This window comes from Pseudophryne corroboree, chromosome 9 (genome assembly GCF_028390025.1).
Source record: "Pseudophryne corroboree isolate aPseCor3 chromosome 9, aPseCor3.hap2, whole genome shotgun sequence".
Taxonomy (NCBI): Eukaryota; Metazoa; Chordata; class Amphibia; order Anura; family Myobatrachidae; genus Pseudophryne; species Pseudophryne corroboree.
Window position 1 is genome coordinate 338,692,221 of NC_086452.1, and position 19,551 is coordinate 338,711,771.

At 42.7% G+C, this 19,551-nt stretch overlaps 1 protein-coding gene across 10 annotated transcripts in view; it reads right to left on the reverse strand.

The window, feature by feature from the left end:
- The window catches only part of IQSEC1 (IQ motif and Sec7 domain ArfGEF 1), a 578,820-nt gene that overhangs the window by 156,785 nt on the left and 402,484 nt on the right, over nt 1-19,551 (reverse strand). For all 10 annotated transcript variants that reach the window (XM_063940599.1, XM_063940595.1, XM_063940593.1 and 7 more), the window contains 2 exons: nt 8,559-8,838; nt 4,073-5,331 (listed from right to left, as the gene is read on the reverse strand). In XM_063940599.1, the coding sequence (XP_063796669.1) occupies nt 4,073-5,331; nt 8,559-8,838 (1,539 nt within the window). The remainder of the gene's footprint in view (nt 1-4,072; nt 5,332-8,558; nt 8,839-19,551) is intronic.

A 19,551-nucleotide genomic window follows, 5' to 3' on the forward strand; every position in this document is an offset into this window, starting at 1 on the left:
TAAATACGGAGGGAGATGCTGAGTCTCTTCAGAACGACTTAACTAAACTGAAGCATGGGCAGCAAAATGGAGAATGAGATTCAACACAGACAAGTGTAAGTTAATGCACTAAATGGGGTAATATTAGGGGATTCTGTACTGGAAAAAGACTTAGGGGTTCACATAGATAACAAATTAAGCAGCAGTACCCAAAGTAGGAGTGTAGCAAAGAAGGCTAATAAGACATTAGCATGCATAAAACGGGGAATTGATGCAAGAGACGAGAGTATTATACTCCCATTATATAAATCACAAGTGAGGCCTCATCTTGAATACTGTGTGCAATTTTGGGCACCATATTACATAAAGGATATCCTGGAGCTAGAAAAGGTTAAGAGGCGGGCGACCAAACTAATCAAGGGCATGGAGACGCTGGAATACGAAGAAAGGCTTGCAAGGCTAGGCATGTTTACATTGGAAAAGAGGAGACTAAGAGGGGACACGATCAACATCTACAAATATATAAAATCAGCACAGAGGACACATGGTCACTCGCTTAGGTTAGAGGAGAGGGGTTTCCGCACACTGAGGCGAAAAGGTTTTCTCACAGTAAAGACAATACGTGTTTGGAATTCCCTGCCTGAGAGAGTAGTAACTGCGGACTCAGTCAACACCTTTAAGAATGGGTTAGATAAATTCCTATTGGATAAAGATATTCAGGGTTATGGTGCGTAGGCACGCATTATAGTTAATATAACTAGTCTTAACATAAAAATAACTAGTCCTATAATAAGACTGCATTGGAGACCACAAATAGGTTGAACTCGATGGACAATTGTCTTTTTTCAACCTTAGTCACTATGTTACTATGTTACGTGTGGCTCTGTACAGCCCTGTATAATATCTTTAGAAACACAGCATATCTACTCCCTCATTCATACCTCCCAAATACCACAATTTCAGCAGCACAGTCCAGATTTGTTACCTGTTCCAGCGTCCCAGGAGTGCATGTCCTGAATGATGGGAAATTATCAGGATGCCACAGGTGTGCCTGGCAACTCAAGGGTTTATGTAGAGGAAGTGGCTTATTAGAAGGCCCAACTTGGGACTCTGTATTCCTATGGGCACAATATGTGACACTAGACACACAGCATAAGGCACACCATTTACCATTGGTGTTACTTGCTATAAGTCTTGATTATTCAATACTAACTCCAAGCTACACATATCATAGAAAACTGAAGAATTTTGTTTGTTTGTTTTTTTACCGATTATTAGTATTTAACTGTTTGTATTGTGTAACTGTGTTTCTAATGTACTGGTCCAGCTAATGGGATGCATCTGCCATTATAGACAGCACTGAAAGGCATTATGCACCTTCAGAAGATAGTACGAGTTTGTGGCATTGGAAATTTTATTCAATATATTTGTTAATACTACTCGCTGAGTGTAAAAGATGATAAAGCTCAACCTGATATGTTAGGGTAATCTGGATAATTCATCAGAGAGGTGCTTTCCGCTTGTTGTTTAGGAACGTGATTTGCTGAAGTCACCTGATGCCAGAAAGAAAGTCGCTGACTAATTTAAAGCACAATTATTAAAATAGACATTAAACTGAGAAGCTTCAGCAACCAGTGAAAACAGGTGTTTTGCCAAAGATATGGGTTTCTCTCCATTTATCACTGCAGATGATGAAGGCAACGTCTGCCGGAGAAAAGATTCACCGGATATCAGCGTCTAAAACTTTTGGCCTATTTAACTAGGTTTTCATGGTACAAATATTATTAAAATACTTATTTTGTTATCTCCAACTCAAGATGGTCGCTATTGCCAGGTTGCTCAGTCAGTCAGTCAGCTGACATGGCAACGTGTTATTAATAAATAATACCTATATTGCTGCAAAAAGAAAATCAGCCCTGTTGCTTGTTTTTAGCAAACTGGCCTGTATGCCACCTAAATATAGTGGAGAAAGATAATTTTTAGCCCTAATGAATATTTAAGAGAATACGCCCTATCAATTGGGATCCGTTCAGGATGCCGGCAGTCTAAATCCTGGGGCCGGAATACCGACATCAGTCGAAATGCCTACGTCAGAATCTTTCACAAGCTGATCTAGTGGAATTGAAAATCCACCTACTGTAAAAGACAAAAATAAATAAAAATGCACAACCTCAAGCACCACAAAACAATAAGCATTTAAATAATACCTATTAATTTTAATTCAAAGGGATGTTCATACCACCTCTGTTAAGCATCACTATGTCGTTCATTTTGGTGGTCTCCTGAGGCCACTACCTTTATATACAAATCACGGGTGGTCTTCTGTTTGCCGGCGGTCGGGCTCCCGGCGCTCAGTATACCGGCGCCGGGAGCCCGACAGCCGGAATACCGACAATTATTTTCCCTCGTGGGGGTCCACGACCCCCATAGAGGGAGAATAAAATAGTGTGGCGCGCGTAGCGCGCCACCGTGCCCGTAGCGTGGCGAGCGCAGCGAGCCCGCAAGGGGCTCATTTGCGCTCGCCAAGCTGTCGGTAAGCCGGCGGTCGGGCTCCCGGCGCCGGGATGCTGGTCGCCGGGAGCCCGACCGCCGGCCAGCCGTAGTGAACCCACAAATCACTGCTCAGTACAGAAAAAGTGGTGGAAGAATGGAGACTTTTCCCATCCCCAATCACCAGATAGTACTGTAGGTCTTTGCTTATTTTCCTTTAGTGCAGAATGAATAGTATGTGTCCCTAGGAATTACCACACATGTACTATACTGGGTTGGCACTGAGAGTTAAAAACCTGATTAAACAATTAAAAGCTATACATATGATTGTTCAAGTAAAATAGTTAAAGAAAGAGAAATAGATTCAAGGGGTACCCCCAAAAAACAGGAATCATGTACTAGAGGGCGGGGCACTTGTAGTATGGGCTTCCACCGCTAGGTGAATGTTTGCAGAACCCTTCTGAGCCAGTATCCCCGCTGACATTGTGGGGGAAGGTAGCGTTTGACTGCAGTGATTTTTTTCCACACAAGTTATTCACTCTTTCACCTATTTTTGTGATGGCTGATTCACACGTGCTGCTGTGAAGTGTGTGCTGTGGGATTGTGCGCTCAGAATTTGTACCCCAGGGTCAAAATGTCAAAGTTTTTATTTGGAAGTTTTGAAAAGGTTCCGTCACGATTTGAGGAAAAAATGTCCCGATTTGTGGCAAACAGGTCATAGGTTCGTTCACCATGACAGTGCACCTGCCCACACAGCACTGAGTGTTAAGCAATTTTTAACCAAAAACAACATGACACCTTTACCTCTCCCACCATATTCACCCGATCTCGCCCAGTGCGACTTTTTTTTTATTTCTTTGGATGAAAAGAGACCTTAAAGGAAAACGTTTTGCTAATATTGAAGAGGTGAAACAAACAGCAAAAGTACTGAAAGGTGTCAACAATTACGTTTTTAAAAAAGTTTTGAACAATGGAAAATACGTTTGGACAAATGTATTGATTCAAGTGCAGAGTACTTTGAGTGTGACTGAATTTTTTAAATGTACAAATAATTAATAAGTCATTCAATTCAATTCAGCGCGGATTGAATATCGATGGGAATTAGCTCCCGGTGCTATTCAATTCAGCACGCTGCTATGTCAGAGAAGGCCGGTTCTTGTGGACTTAACACAGTGTTTTGTAACGAGAAACGGCATTCTCCGACTTAATTACCGGGCGCGATGCTGTTTCTGGTGTGCTAAGGGCAGAAAACAGCATTGTTCCAGCACTTTTTGTCAGATTTCTGCTTGCACCCCCGGAAAAGTGTGAGAAGAAATCCTCTCGTTGGGTGTCACATTGCGCTGAATTGAATAGCACCAGGAGATAATTCCCGGCACTATTCAATCCACGCAGAACTTAATTGACCCCATTGATTCCTACTTCTTTTGGGTAACCCCTATGTCTATATGTGTTACATGTTAGTGGGTTACATATCTTAAATTCACATGAATATCCTAAATTCGACCAGCAAAGTTCAGCAGGTTATGCACTTTAATCACAGTGAGTGATTAGATGTGCGTCACTCAGTATATATTACATTGCAGTTTGCATCACTTATACTCACTTATTGAAAAGATTCAGCCCAATCCTATAATGCCGTTTCCTGATGACATCGTTACTGAATGCCGGTGAATCCCAGCTGTTTCGGGTCTCCTTGTGGTAAGTCTGTTTGCTTAGGGTCTGTTCCCGAAGACTATCTCTTGAAGACTCTGAGCTACAGTTGATGGTATCATTGGAATTAGAAGTACTATTTATGCTGTCATTGTCACCATCTGAATAATCAGATTCAGATTTACTTTGTCGGTTTACGGTGCCATTAATTATCAGCTGTGCGTCAATAGGCCTTGGCCGATGGCGGGTTTGTTCATCTTCCCTAGTGATTATTTTGGTAGGAATATGGGGGATATGTTTAGGACTTCCTTGCTGACTATGGATTGCTCTTTCATACACATTTTGCCTTTTTACGGATCCTCTTTCAGAACGATCACTAAGGTCTACTGAACTGTCACTGGGTGGCTCAATAGTGAGTAAAGGGAGATGATCTATTCTTGATCTGTGGTCCTGACAGTCCAGTGATGGGGTGCTTCGACAGCTGGTATCAGTATCTAACTTATCATCCTTGTGCGTCATGGACCAATACTCTTGAGAAGAGTTCTTTGATCTAAGTCTCAAATCAGATTCAGTGCTGGATGGCCTGTCCACAGACTGGGAAAGAGGAAGAGGAGGAGAGAGCTCTTCTTCGTCAATATAGAGCGTGACATCGCTATAAGATGCAGTCATTTCATCGAGTTTCCTGTGATCCAGATTATGTGCAGGTTTAATCTGACTACAGCTACTTCTTTCCAGTTCCCGACCTCTTACTTTTTCAGAGGCTTGCACCTCATCAGCATGTAAACTACGGCAATTTAAAGCATCATCAATAGATTCGGCAAGGGATTTAACTTGCCTGGAGAAGGCATCCTCCAGTTCTGTGATAGCGTCAGCAAAGTCACTGGACGCCGCAGGAGATTTTAGTGATGTCTGCTCGCTAAGATCCCCACAATCAGATTGTACAAAACGGTGTCCTAGTTTTGCCCCATCATTAGACAGGGACACCTGCTTTCCTTCAAAATATGAACTGTGGACTTTCTCTGGTCCTTCAAAGGAGAACTGCATTCTCATATTGGACAACACAATCCGTCTTGACATGCGGTTTTCTGACATGGAACTTCGAAGCCTCTCGAAATTCTTGTTCATCTGATATTGCCGGAACGCTGTTTGTATAGTGCGCGCAGCATGTCTGGTTACGAGACGGCCTCCATATTTGCGCTCCAGCATTTCCACCTGAAACACAGAAAAGTGTTGTGAAGTTCTAACTTCAAAGTCCTACATTAACTCTTTTCTAGTTTCAGACAATATTTATTAAAGTTCACCTGTTGTCTACACATAGGTGGTCATTCCGAGTTGTTCGCTCGCTAGCTGCTTTTAGCAGCCGTGCAAACGCTAAGCCGCTGCCCTCTGGGAGTGTATCTTAGCTTAGCAGAAGTGCAAACGAAAGGAACGCACAGTGGCTACAAAGTAATTTTGTGCAGCTTCAGAGTAGCTCCAGACCTACTCCTAGCTTGCGATCACTGCAGACTATTCAGTTCGTGTTTTGAGGACACGAACACGCCCTGCGTTCGGCCAGCCACGCCTACGTTTCACCAGTCACGCCTGCGTTTTTATCTGGCACGCCTGCGTTTTTTCACACACTTCCTGAAAACGGTCAGTTGACACCCAGAAACACCCACTTCCTGTCAATCACTCTTCGGCGAGCAGTGCAACTGAAAAGCGTCGCTAGACCTTGTGTGAAACTACTTCGGCTTTTTTGAAAGTATGTCACGCGTGCGCATTGCGCTCCATACGCATGCGCAGAAGTGCTTTTTTTTGCCTGATCGCTGCGCAGCGAAAGAAAGCAGCTAGCGATCAACTCGGAATGACCACCATAGTGGGCCTGATTCTGAGGCATACCAAGCACATTTTAGCAAACTACACATTTGCCACAGTGAACACATGCATCTTTGCATATCTCCAGCGGATTCTTGGTCAAACAGATCTCATAATACTGTATCTCTATATACATGAAAGGAACAATTCAGAGTGTCAATTGGGTGGCAGCTAGTCAAATGCAGTGTCATGGTCATGTATTGATGGTGTAAAGGTTAGCATTACTGTCTCACAGCAGTGAGGTCCCATCATGACGTTAACTGTGTGGAGTTTGTATATTCTCCCCATACTTGCGTGGGTTTCTCAGGGTACTCCGAATTCCTCCCACAATACAGATGTCAGCAGCCATGATTTCTATCGCAGCCGCCCCAAAAACGGTCACAACCCGCCCCCGCTCATCCCGCCCCCCCAGTGCCGCATTGCCTCCCCGAAAACGCCCACTGCTGTCAATCACATTGCGGTCGTATCCATCGGGGATGTCAACCACAATTTGATTGTTCAGCAGCCGCTGCACATGCGCAGTTTGCCGCCACCAGCAAACTGCACTGCGCGCCGCAACAGCGGCAGGGTCTGAATGACTCCCTAAGTCACCACTTGAGAGTAAATTAGGAAAACAAATATATCTATTTAAGTACAGCATAGGCTTCTAAGCGGCTGCAAAACTGTCATATTTGCCAAGCTTAGCCTTGATTGGATAACACCATCTTTAGAAGGCGTTATCCTATAATAGAATATAGGCTACTACTTTGCAAAAATTACTGAGATGGGGTTTCTTTGGAGCTCTCCCCGGAAATGGCTGCCACACATGCATGGTCTGCTGACCACACATGTGCAGAACAGCCTAGGCTCCCGATATAAAAAATAAATGTCATTCTAATGGAGGGAGCCAGTGTAAGTAGTGACAGGTGAGATGCAGTAGCCTAGCAACAACATTTATAGTGCGAGGCAGTGGAACTGACTATGGAGGGCAAGGCTAGGCAAAAGGCAATACAGTAGTAGTAAACTAGAGTTAGGAATGTAAGAATGAAGACCTTGGTAACAGAATACACCAGAAAAGGATGTATTTTAGTGATACTGTAAAACTGAATTTGGATGGACTGTGATGCTGGAAAATGTATTTAATATTAAGCTCAACCCCGTCTGTGTCACCCCTGTCTGTCCTTTAGAATGTAAGCTTTCATGAGCAGGGCCCTCTTCCCTCATGTGCTTTTCCATCTCTGACTTAACCTATCTTCTTTTCAATACTCCCTTAGACGGCACCATATCCTCCAGTTTTCCTGCCGCCCTGATATTTATTTCAGTGTCGCCTGCTGACGCAACCATGTTTATATACCCTGTACTTGTCCTGTATTGTCTTGAACTGTAAGTCACTGTTTTCTTGTTTTGCTTGTTTGTTTATGCACTCTGTAACTAGGCGCAGCAGAACCCATGTGGCGCCATATAAATAAAGGATAATAATAATAAGCCTTGGCTCAAAGTGAAACTAAGGAGGCTCCCTTCCTTCACTGATACACACTCTCAAGGAAAAATCCAGCTATTGGCATCTTTTACACATTAAACACATGTTGTGCTGTTGGGGCATATTTAAAAGGCTCAGACAGATTAAGGACCTATTTCAGCATGGATCGTTATTCTGAGAAATTGCAGTTGTCTGCAAGTAGAATTGCGCCACCCCGATAGGAAGAAAAAACACCCCGTGCAAGTTTACGAATGCATCACAGATCGCTATCCACTCGCAGATGCATATGCAATTTCTGGAACATCGAAAAATGTTTGCCGTCTGAGCAAATGTAGGTCTGAGGCTGCAACTAATCTGCGACTGTGATGGCCTGGAAGTGGTCTGCGCTGACGTCAGAGACCCTCCCCAAAAACGCCTAGGCACGCCTGCGTTTTTTTCTGACACACCCAGGTTTCCTTTCAAATTCTCTGAAAAGCGATCCATGCGGAAATAGGTCCTAAATTACTAATATTTGTGTATTTTGCACCCCATACTATTTGCATCCTTCCTCTAATAGAAATAACTTGTATACCTGAAGCTACTCTTAGCCAAGTCTTCTGCTGTAGGCAGACTACCACCTATCCACTACATGGACCACACAATAAATAAAAATTTTAGCTTTGTGAATAACAAGACACAATATTATGCAGCAAGAATGGCAGTGATAGGAAAACCGATACACTTCAGGGGCCGCACTGGATGGACCTCTAACCTTCAAAAGGGCTACACATTACCCTTCATCCCAGTAATAAGTTGTCGCTAACAGTACAGTATAAGGAAATGGACTTTTACTCAGAGAATTTCTGAAAAGCACTCCTTTTGAATGGATGTCGACATTGAATGCAGTGTTCATTATACTGCAGGGACATTTTGTTACCAGTTCATGGATAGGCTCTTATATGATTTTATATGCTGCTAAAGTGAGGACAAAGTACAAGGTTATAATTTTAACAAGCATTGGTTTACTAGCATCGGTGTGTATGAGCTCAAGTATAGAATTTTATAAGGGCTGATTAGAAAAGAGAAATTATTTGTGTACTGAATGTAATTCGTGTACATAGTCTCTCGCTTATTAATAGTGAATTACCTGCTTGTCCTGTAGGTCTGAAGACAGCTCATAGCTCTCGGATAGTGATCTCGAGCGTTTAATGGCTTCCTCCTCCGCTTGCTTGCGCAAAATAGATGTGGAATGCTGTAGTTTTGGCCTCCGCGATCGTTGTCCCGGGGACACAGAATAAATCCCGTAGGAAGGATGGTCGTACTGGTCAGGACTTATCGATGAGCTGTGCGTTATTGCTCCTTGGTGGTAACTTGACGCGCTGTCTAAGGAAGCGCCTGTTTCACTTCCAGGGACGTCCCCTTCAACACTAGGACAAATAAATAAGACAGCCTTAAGTCTCAGTAACAACAACATAGCTTCCTGTATAATCATACATGACCTGCTTTCTCTATAATCATACACGGCCTGCTTTCTCTATAATCATACATGGCAAGCAGCTTCAGCATAAACAGACCCGAACAAGGCTTTGGAATCTTTACATCCAATCTGTTTATCTCTCCCTGGTTTGATTAAAACAAATGACGGCACATTTTACTATCAGAGACTACTTTTTAAAACTGTATAACTTAAGAATTTCAAGTGAGAAAAAATCAACATCTGACCTGATATATTGATATGACGTGAGATACATTTCTGATTTCATGTCACTGTCACACACAGAATTTATTGGGTGTGTTAGAAGACAGGTGTGTCCGTTTTATCCTGAGGGCAAAGTACGGACTACAACAGTGAACTAATAAAAGTTACTACGCTCTAAGCCTTAAGAAATACTATCATAAAAATAAATGTTCGAGTGTTAGGAATACGATATTTCCTGTTTATCAATATTACACAAACATATTATGAAGTTAATGTTTTCTGTTTAACTTAACTGAAATCATTGAATGTGCAGCTACAGTAGAGAGTGCATCCCTAAGAGTACTGAACAACAGTCCGTCTCACCTGGAGACTTTCTATGCAGCTAAATAATGGTTTACAGCACAGTGATCTTATGGGAGGTAACAACGACTGCAGGTATACACTGTATGGACATTTATTCCAGGAATGCTGGATGCTCAATCATGCTGGAACTACGGTCATTTAAGTCCACGTTTTAGCCTAAAGTATATATTTACTAAAGGTCAATTTTGATCGATTTTCAATTGATCAAAAACGATCTAAACTGAAGTTGTATTCCCGGGGCCAAAACCAACATTTACTAACATTTAAATATCAATATCATAAAAAAAACTGTCTGTTAACAAACGTGTTTTAGCCCCTGAATCATTATATTGATTAAAATTCAAACAAAAGTATCCTTTAGTAATAATACCCCTAAGTGTAAATTGTACACAGATAATAACTTAATAAACAGATGAATGTGTTGCTGTACAATAGTTAGCGATATTTGCCCCAAACCTATTCAAGTAGAAATAAAAAATTGTATTTGTATCTAGAACATATATGTCAGGAAAATAACATCACGCTAATAAAAAATAAATTTAGCGCTGGAAACATACAATGGCTTGAACAATGACACAGAACAAATGTGAGTAGAATTCATTTGAAACAATTGTCTTTGTTCACAGTTTTTCATGTCATTGTAAAATAAAAGGCCAAGCTTTCACCTTGCTTAACTAATAAACACCTTATCCTTTGCCACTGATAACTATCAACTGTCGCTGGACAATGAGTCTCAATATCAAGCATTCCTATTGGCCGTTTCTTACCCTAGAACGGCATCTCAGCTCAGAGGAAGTTATAGAAGCTGTGTGTCTGCAGGTAGGAACCACAGATACAGAAATGAGTTGTCCTCAAAGCCACAATGTCAACCTTCAGCAACATGTTACCTGAAGCAGGAGACATTGCATGCTTTATGTAAGCAGAGTTCTGATGCTGATGCCTTTGTGCCGCCTGCTCGTTTCTAATAATTGCTTTTTATACAAGGTGTTTTGTTTTCTGACATAGGTTTGTAAGAGATCACACTCATTGATGTTTTGCAAATGTATTTCTGAGGGCGAAGAAGCTATTTGATGCCCTCTCCTGCATAATATTGATCCATTATGGATTACCCCATTACAGAAATGTCTTTCATCCTGTGGTACTGTACTTCACTTATAAACAAATCTTTTCATCTCCATTACTACAGCAGCCGTGGAAATTGAAAAAAAAGACAAATGCGCCAGAACAGTATGGATGTAGAATACTTACATCAAAGAATATGTAAGTACAGCTCAATCAAGTACATGGTGACAGCAGGTGGCAGTCACGATCCCTAGGTGACGTACATATATTTGTAACAAAGAAAGAATTCTGCCACTCACATACCCTTGGTAAATTACTTGCACCATTACCTTCCATAAGAGGAGTAAATACAATAGGTACAAACTTAATCAATGGAGTCAACGTCCCCGATGAAAGTGTATGTGAACCACTAAACGCTGGAATAAAGTCATATTGAATTTTTTACCTCCTGTGGAGTCTCTAAGTGGCGCCATTGATCACGTTTATAAATAAATAACTATAAAGGAAGATATATATATATATATATATATATATATATATACATTTATTTGATTATTATCATATCATTTACTTTCCTATTGAAAGTTGAACTGGAACCCAGGTCGCTTAGTCCTCTGTGTATGTGTAATCTAATAAAGTCTGGTCACGCATACACAAAGGCTTCCAATACTTGGACAGTATTGACAGGGAGAAGAGTGTAACGCAGCTTTCCAGCAACAGTTAAAGATTCTTGTTAAATTAGGGTGAAACAAGGTTTTCAATTACTGCGATAATCATAGCAAATAAACCTTTTAATGTTTGCTACTTATATACCCATCACCACACTAAATAGGAAATTTGTGGAATCCCCCCTCCCAAACCCCCCCCCCCCCCCCCCAAAAAAAAAAACATTGTGTGAAATCTCCAAATTTAAAGTCTTCCTGGGAGATATCTGCTGCAGTTTTTATGAGAGCTGCTATTTATGAGATTTACCAAGTGAGCTTGGCCCTGGGCTACTAATCACACAATTTGCCAGGAGAGGGATCCATAGTATGCTTCCCGAGCAATGGCCACTCATATATTCCTGGCATGAAGACGGCGCATGCTCTGACCAAAGCAGAAAATAAATTGATGACGTTAACACTTCGCAGGAACTGGCTCCTATTTCAGCCCTGTCACTGCATATGTTTAATGGTATAATGATTTTCTTATTGCCATAATAATAAATAGTAATTAAAAGGACTAAAGGCCTTATTCAGTATCAGCTGCAGTTTTGCTAAATTAGCAAAACTGCAACTGCTTGCGATCGCATGCTGTGGGCCGCCCAGCACAGGGCAAGGCCACCCAGCATGCAAATGGTTGCCAGCGATGCAATCTCAATTGAGTTGCAATTGAATCGCTGTCCCAGCAAAATAAGGGATGCCCCTTGTCTCCGCAGCCTGGCTGCAAAGGCAGGCACAAAGCAGTCATGTTTCCTGACGTAGCGGCTGTATGCAATGTCACACGGCCGCCCCGTAAACGGCCCAGACCCTCCCCCTTTTTCACCACATCACCACTGCCGACCGCCCTGCAAAGGCCTCTGCCTGGTGTTCGCATTACTGAGATGCGGTCGGATCTCCCTGTCTGCGCACGCGTAGTGCGGGCCCTGCGTGAGTGCACTGGCTCGGGTTTCGTGAGTATGCGATCGCATACTGAATAAGGCCCTAAAGCCAGACAATTAATAAATATGCCGCTATATCTCCTATTATATGAAAGCACCTACATGCCAACACTGTTGAATGTAACCAAATAATAACACAGACCCTATCATAAGCACCTAAGCCCTTTTGAATAAAATTATTTCAAACGTAATTTCATATAAGAAGCCCATACACTACAAAATGCAATAGCACTGTTTATTTAAATGCATTTTTAGTGCTATAAGAAAGCTTATATGAGATTTCACGACTTTAGAGTGGGAACAGATTCCTAAAGGCGGAGGTCATGTGTTCCGGCCTCACACTGGCGGTCATTCCGAGTTGTTCGCTCTGTAATTTTCTTCGCATCGCAGCGATTTTCCGCTAATTGCGCATGCGCAATGTTCGTACTGCGACTGCGCCAAGTAAATTTGCTAAGAAGTTTGGTATTTTACTCACGGCATTACAAGGTTTTTTCTTCGTTCTGGTGATCGTAATGTGATTGACAGGAAGTGGGTGTTTCTGGGCGGAAACTAGCCGTTTTATGGGAGTATGTGAAAAAACGCTGCCGTTTTTGGGAAAAACGCGGGAGTGGCTGGAGAAACGGAGGAGTGTCTGGGCGAACGCTGGGTGTGTTTGTGACGTCAAACCAGGAACGAAACTGACTGAACTGATCGCAGTGGCAGAGTAAGTCCCGAACTACTCAGAAACTGCAAAGAAATTTCTATTCGCAATTTTGAGAATCTTTCGTTCGCAATTTTGCTAAGCTAAGATTCACTTCCAGTAGGCGGCGGCTTAGCGTGTGCAATGCTGCTAAAAGCAGCTTGCGAGCGAACAACTCGGAATGAGGGCCACTGTACACAGCACCCTGCACTTGTAATAATAGAGATATTAAATGCCAGACTAGAGAATGATAGTAACTCTGCAAGGCTTCAAGTTTCCCTGAAAACTATCTCAGATTTATGTCTTTCCTCTTGGCTGAATTCTCATTTCTGAGCTAAGGCGCCCGCGGGAATCACACAACCTGATAATGAAAACTTCAGAAAAATATTTAATTCTTTCATCACTCTCAAGACACAGAATATATCATTCTTCTCCAAGAAAACATTATTAGGACAGTTAGGTTTTCTGTGCACTGACTGTCTCACTTCCCTGCTGTTGCTTTCACTGGTGGAGACCAGGGACAACGCAACATAAAGTGTAACAATCAGCAATTTACAGACAGACACGTTTTCCTTCCAGTGAACCAGAGAAAAGGAATAAAACCAAACCAATACCTTTAAAAACAAAAGAGCTCTACGAGACTTAACATATCTTTATTACATATAATAAAAAGTATATTACAGAGGTGGACAGAGCATTTCTATTCAACCAGTGGATTGATACAGTGTATATTTATAGCAGCATATTCACCCTCACATTCGCTCTATATGCATTCATGGATGATCCCGTTCTTCAGTGACCCCTTTCCTGCCTCACTCACTCTTTACACTCTTTCCATCTTCCACTCTGTGATGTGGCTGCCGCAATAACTTAGTATCACCTCTCTCCTATCATCAGTCACAATCATAGGAGAGTCACAGTTAAGTACACAAGAGCTACCTTGCTTTGCACACAAGCCAGGCCTTGTACTGATATGAGCTTTGTTACAGGTAACATGGTGACATCACAAGACTTTTGAGAATTAAAGGCATACAGTGTCGGAGTGGGGCATGAAGGGCCCACCTGTGGAATGAAGCACTAAGGGTCCACACTTACGCGGTGCGCTTGCCACCACAGAGGCTTGGCCAACTATTAGAGAGGCCATAGCCTGCAGACAATATGAGTACTACAATGCCTGGGCCCACATATAATCCAAGCTGTTTACATATAAGACTTAGGGGGTCATTCTGAGTTGATCGCAGCAGGAATTTTGTTAGCAGTTGGGCAAAACCATGTGCACTGCAGGGGGGGGGGGGATATAACGTGCAGAGAGAGTTAGATTTGGGGGTGGTGTGTTCAATCTGCAATCTAAATTGCAGTGTAAAAATAAAGCAGCCAGTATTTACCCTGCACAGAAACAAAATGACCCACCCAAATCTAACTCTCTCTGCACATGTTATATCTGCCTCCCCTGCAGTGCACATGGTTTTGCCCAATTGCTAACAAAATTCCTGCTGCGATCAACTCAGAATTACCCCCTTAATGCAGTCCAGCTCACCGCTCCCCAAGTGAGTGATAATGGATCTTTATAGCACTAGAGTTCAATGTAATAAGAGCCGCAGCTCCCCTTCAATCACAAATCCCGGAATCCACGAGTCCAAAACAAAGAACACTGTGGACTGATGGTTTAACATATATCACTCCGGATATCACCTGCTCCCGTCACACAGTGGCTTCCACCCCATGCGCTGACCGCTAGCCACAGCGTGCCGAAACCAGGAGGATGCAGAGACGAACAGGGGAATCCATGAGCGTAGCATGCGAGCGTCACCAGGCCAGGCCCTAACGCGTTTCGTCACCAGAGTTCATCAGTGCATAAACTTTTATGCACTATGGACCGCCCCCTTTGCTTGTATTTATATATATATATATATATATATATATATATATATATATAAACAAAAATTCCCATGTGCTCTATATTCATTGGATATTAAATCTTTAAATCTTCCAAAATAATGGACCCAATTGGTGCAGACTGTAGATTGAAGAAATCTTTGCAGTTTAATCTCCTGGGATCCTAGAACAGATATCCCCTCACCAGAAAAATCACCCAAACAGAAGGCCACCTTACATATGTATATGTTAGACCAATCTCTAGATTTGATTGGCAGAAGGGAGGATTTTGGTGTAGTTTCTATAGAAACAAACCAAACACCCATGTTCAGCCATGTTCCTACTCTACAAGGTAATTGACCCTTTAATAGGGTAACAATGCATAATAGAAGTGCACAGTCTGGAACCTAACAATAGGGAAAGGATTAGGGCCCACCTGTAGTGGAGCCCACCGGGGGGGTTTCCCTGTGCTGCTGTTGACCAGACCGGCCTGCGGGCATATGGTGGCATCATTCACTCTCTAGGGGTCACTTTCACATACATAAAAATGGGAGGCAAATGTACAGTTTTTATCAAAGTTTTCTTGCCCGATATCCATGTGGTAACAGCTTCTACCACATGAATATCCCATATTAGGGTGGGGGTCATTTGGGAGTGAGGTTTAGAGAGGTAAAAAACCTTGCTTACCTTGAGTCCAACTTTGGATTACCGCGGTATTCAATAAAAAAAAAGTGGATGTGGGTTTTTTTAAATTTCCCACCTGCAATTGGATTACCCCTAGGTAGCAGAGCTATTTAAATACAAAGTAGTGCTGAATAACGTGGTCCTTAATATCCTGTTTGGGAACGGCGGTCTTCTGTAATTTAACAAGCTTCATAAAGCTTAGCGTTATGGAAACTATCTCCATTAGTTAACACCATCTGCAGAAGTCATTAGCTGATCTTTCCGATGGAAAGATGAAAGATCTTTCCGATCTGAGTGAAGAGGGATCTCTTCAGATCCCCCTGCTCCTTATGAACATTTATGTGCATGTGGCAATCATGGTAACACATGTGCGAGAACACAGCCGGGATAGAACCTAGGCGTGTGATTCTTTCCCTGGGGCATCTGCTTATTGAAGCAGCTATCCAGGCATCAAAAGAAATTAGCCCTATTATTTAATTTATCATTGCAAGTAGCTGTTAGTGATACACCTTAGTTAATACGGGTGGGGGGGGAGGATTGCAAAGGGTCTTAAATAATAATATGTTAATGTTTTCCAGCATTTTATGCCACTCCTGATTATACACATGGATGCAAAAACAAAATTTCATCTTGTAGGGTGAGATATTCCAATGAATATATTAGTGAACATGTTCATTCACGCATAAACAGATGCATGCTGTACGGTCCTCGCTCCTTCTCCTCTGTGGTTGTTTCATTCTGTTTTAGATCGGCATGGAAATTGCAACACATTGAGCCAGACAGTGGCAGGGAAAGTGACAACACAAACCAATAACTTTGTTTTGTTGTGAATGGTCATACCACCTTAGGATGCACAAGTGGTTTTTCCCCATGCCCAGCTGCATACAACTGTCATATCCATACTCCATAATCTACCTGTCCAGCATATGCAAACATTAGTTTGACCTGATGGGAATGAAATAGACTGTATGGCTTTGCAGGCCCCCCATAGGCTAATTCCATCTCAAGCCTTTCTTGAAGTTTCTTAAATATAATAAAGCGTCCATTTCCCTAAATGTCTATGGGGATTAGAAAAGCACCACTACATAGGTGCAATCTCTGATATCTCCAGTGTTACCCTCCTCATATACTGAGAGAAGGGGAGTTGGCTCTTTCTCTAGAAAAGGGCATTTCTCACCTTCATAAACAGAGCCCTATATGTGGGAGTTTGTAGATTAACCGGGGTTTAGCAGCAGAATGGAGACCAGAGAAGGGGTCATTACCTGGATATGGGCGCAGTATGCAGCTAAGATTTGGGGTGATTTCCAAAGAGCTAGAGCACAGGTTCTCAAACTCGGTCCTCAGGACCCCACACAGTGCATGTTTTGCAGGTCTCCTCACAGAATCGCAAGTGAAATAATTAGCTCCACCTGTGGACCTTTTAAAATGTGTCAGTGAGTGATTAATACACCTGTGCACTTGCTGGGTTACCTGCAAAACATGCACTGTGTGGGGTCCTGAGGACCGAGTTTGAGAACCACTGAGCTAGAGTATAGCCAATCCTGAGATAATCATACAGAGCTGTGCTAGGTGGGGTGTTGTCACTGATGGAGGCCACTTACAGGACTACCGAGGAGGGAGAGCTCATGTTACTTCAACCAGATGTGGCTGACATGAGCTCTGGCTGGATACACACACGTCAGGTCCAGCAGGGAGGTATGTTATAGAGCACAGGTTCTCAAACTCGGTCCTCATTACCCCACACAGTGCATGTTTTGCAGGTAACCCAGCAGGTACACAGGTGTATTAATTACTCACTGACACTTTTTAAAAGGTCTGCAGGTGGAGCTAATTATTTAATTTGCGATTCTGTGAGGAGACCTGCAAAACATGCACTGTGTGGGGTCCTGAGGACCGAGTTTGAGAACCTGTGTTATAGAGTATTTCATTACAGGCATGAAATTGTCACCTTAGTGGCTGACACAAACTCTGGTTTTGTGTTTTTTTTTGTGGTGCCATACTCATACCTCCCAACATGACCCTCTCCAGGAGGGACACAATGCTCTGCTTCTGGACTTTCTCTTTCTCTATGATTGCCGGCACCTGTGTTGAACAGGTAAATGGATAAGAAAGATGTTTCACCACAGGTGCTGGAAACCATACATTATTAGGGAAGTCCAGGAGCAGAGCATTCTGTCCCTCCTGGAGAGGGTCATGTTGGGAGGTATGCATACTTGTTACATATCAGAAATAGTCGTGCTGATAAATAAGACACTAATCATCCACCTCCTCTGCTAACAGAGGGCCTAATTCACATTTGTACTTTGTACACAATGCCCATGTTCACGCTACGGAGGAACTATTGTCAGACTGCGATCTCACCATGCGCTCGCACTTAGATTTTTATTGCAGAGTGATTGACAGCATAGCCATAGGGTCGCTGTTCCTCGTTATTGCATATAGTCTGTGTATGTGCATGCAGTTGCGGTTGAGCTTGTGATGGCTCCGGTGAGTGTCTGTCTACTTGTCTGGGAGGCAGCTTCTCTTGTGATGATTAGCAATTCCATAGCCTAAAAATTCACAGCTGTGTACAAACATGGACTAGGCTCAGCTTCTCTTTCAGAGATTATGATGGAATTGTTATGTTGAAATTCAGCCTTCAAAAATGTGTTGCAGATAACTGACAGCAAACTGAAACAGACACATTTAGATCTATATTGAGCACATACATATAATGTTTAACTTTAAGTCACACACTGAATTTTTAATTCAAAACATATTGTTATTCTCAGAGTAAAGTCACATCTCGGCACAACCAGTACAGAGAGTGACGGTGCCCTAGGCGGTGCTTCACATGATCCCACACTCACACCTTGGAAGTCACTCCCTCTGTAAGAAGATTGTTCCCCAACTCCACATTACATTAGCAGGTGGGAGCTAGGGCAACATCTCCTGCTGCCTGTATTCTTGGAGAGTGGCTTGGGCATCATGGACATCACAGTCCAGTAGCACTCTCTCGGCCCATCACTGACATGGTAGGCGGTACCAGACAGCTTCATAGGTAGAAGTTGAAGAATTGTCCAATGACAGTGCTCCATGTGTGGGAGATACAGTGGCATTTAAAGCACCGAATGAGCGACATTATGTCATGTTTTAGGTGCCCTCTAGCTACTAATAACCTACAGTAGATACCTTGGTACACCTAACGGTAGCTCCTGCCATGTATATGAGTTGGGTATGCATCCCATGTATATAAGGATCATTGAGCATGATATACAAAGAATACAAGTTTGAGAAATGTTATGCAAAAACTCCTGAAAAAATAAATAAAAGAATAGTTCTGGTGTTCAATCACAATATCATGAATTCATGAATTCTCACCAACGTCTGCCTTCTACCGTTACTGTGAGGAGCACTGCCAAATTGTAAGGGGTAGCTTTTAAATGTATTTCAATATTCGGCTTTACCTGTGCAACCCAGCTTGTTGGCATGTAAGATTACAGATCCCATACCTGCAGGAGTAGAGGGTTATGCCGTTTATGCTGTACAGCTAAATGGTATTCCCTATCTTACATATTATATTAACCATGGGGGTCATTCCGAGTTGATCGCTCGCTAGCAGTTTTTAGCAGCCGTGCAAACGCTATGCTGACGCCCACGGGGAGTCTATTTTAGCTTAGCAGAAGTGCGAACGCATGTGCAGCTGAGCTCTGCAAAAACAGTTTGTGCAGTTTCTGAGTAGCTCTGAACCTACTCAGCACTTGCGATCACTTCAGCCTATTCGTGTCTGGATTTGACATCATACACCCGCCCAGCGAATGCCCAGCCACGCCTGCGTTTTTGCAAACACTCCCTGAAAACGGTCAGTTGACACCCAGAAATGCCCCCTTCCTGTCAATCTTCTTGCGGCCGTCAGTGCGACTGAAAACTTTGCTAGAACCTGAGCACAACCACAAAGGGCTTTGTACCCGTACGTCGCGCGTGCACATTGCGGGGCATGCGCAGAAATGCAATTTTTTCACCTGATCGCTGCGCTGCGAAAATCGGCAGCGAGCGATCAACTCGGAATGACCCCCATATCTTTTCAAATACAAAATGCTGTTTTTTTTAAGTACTGTAGTGAATGTAAGATTTGAGATTTAAACAGAAATAACCCAAAT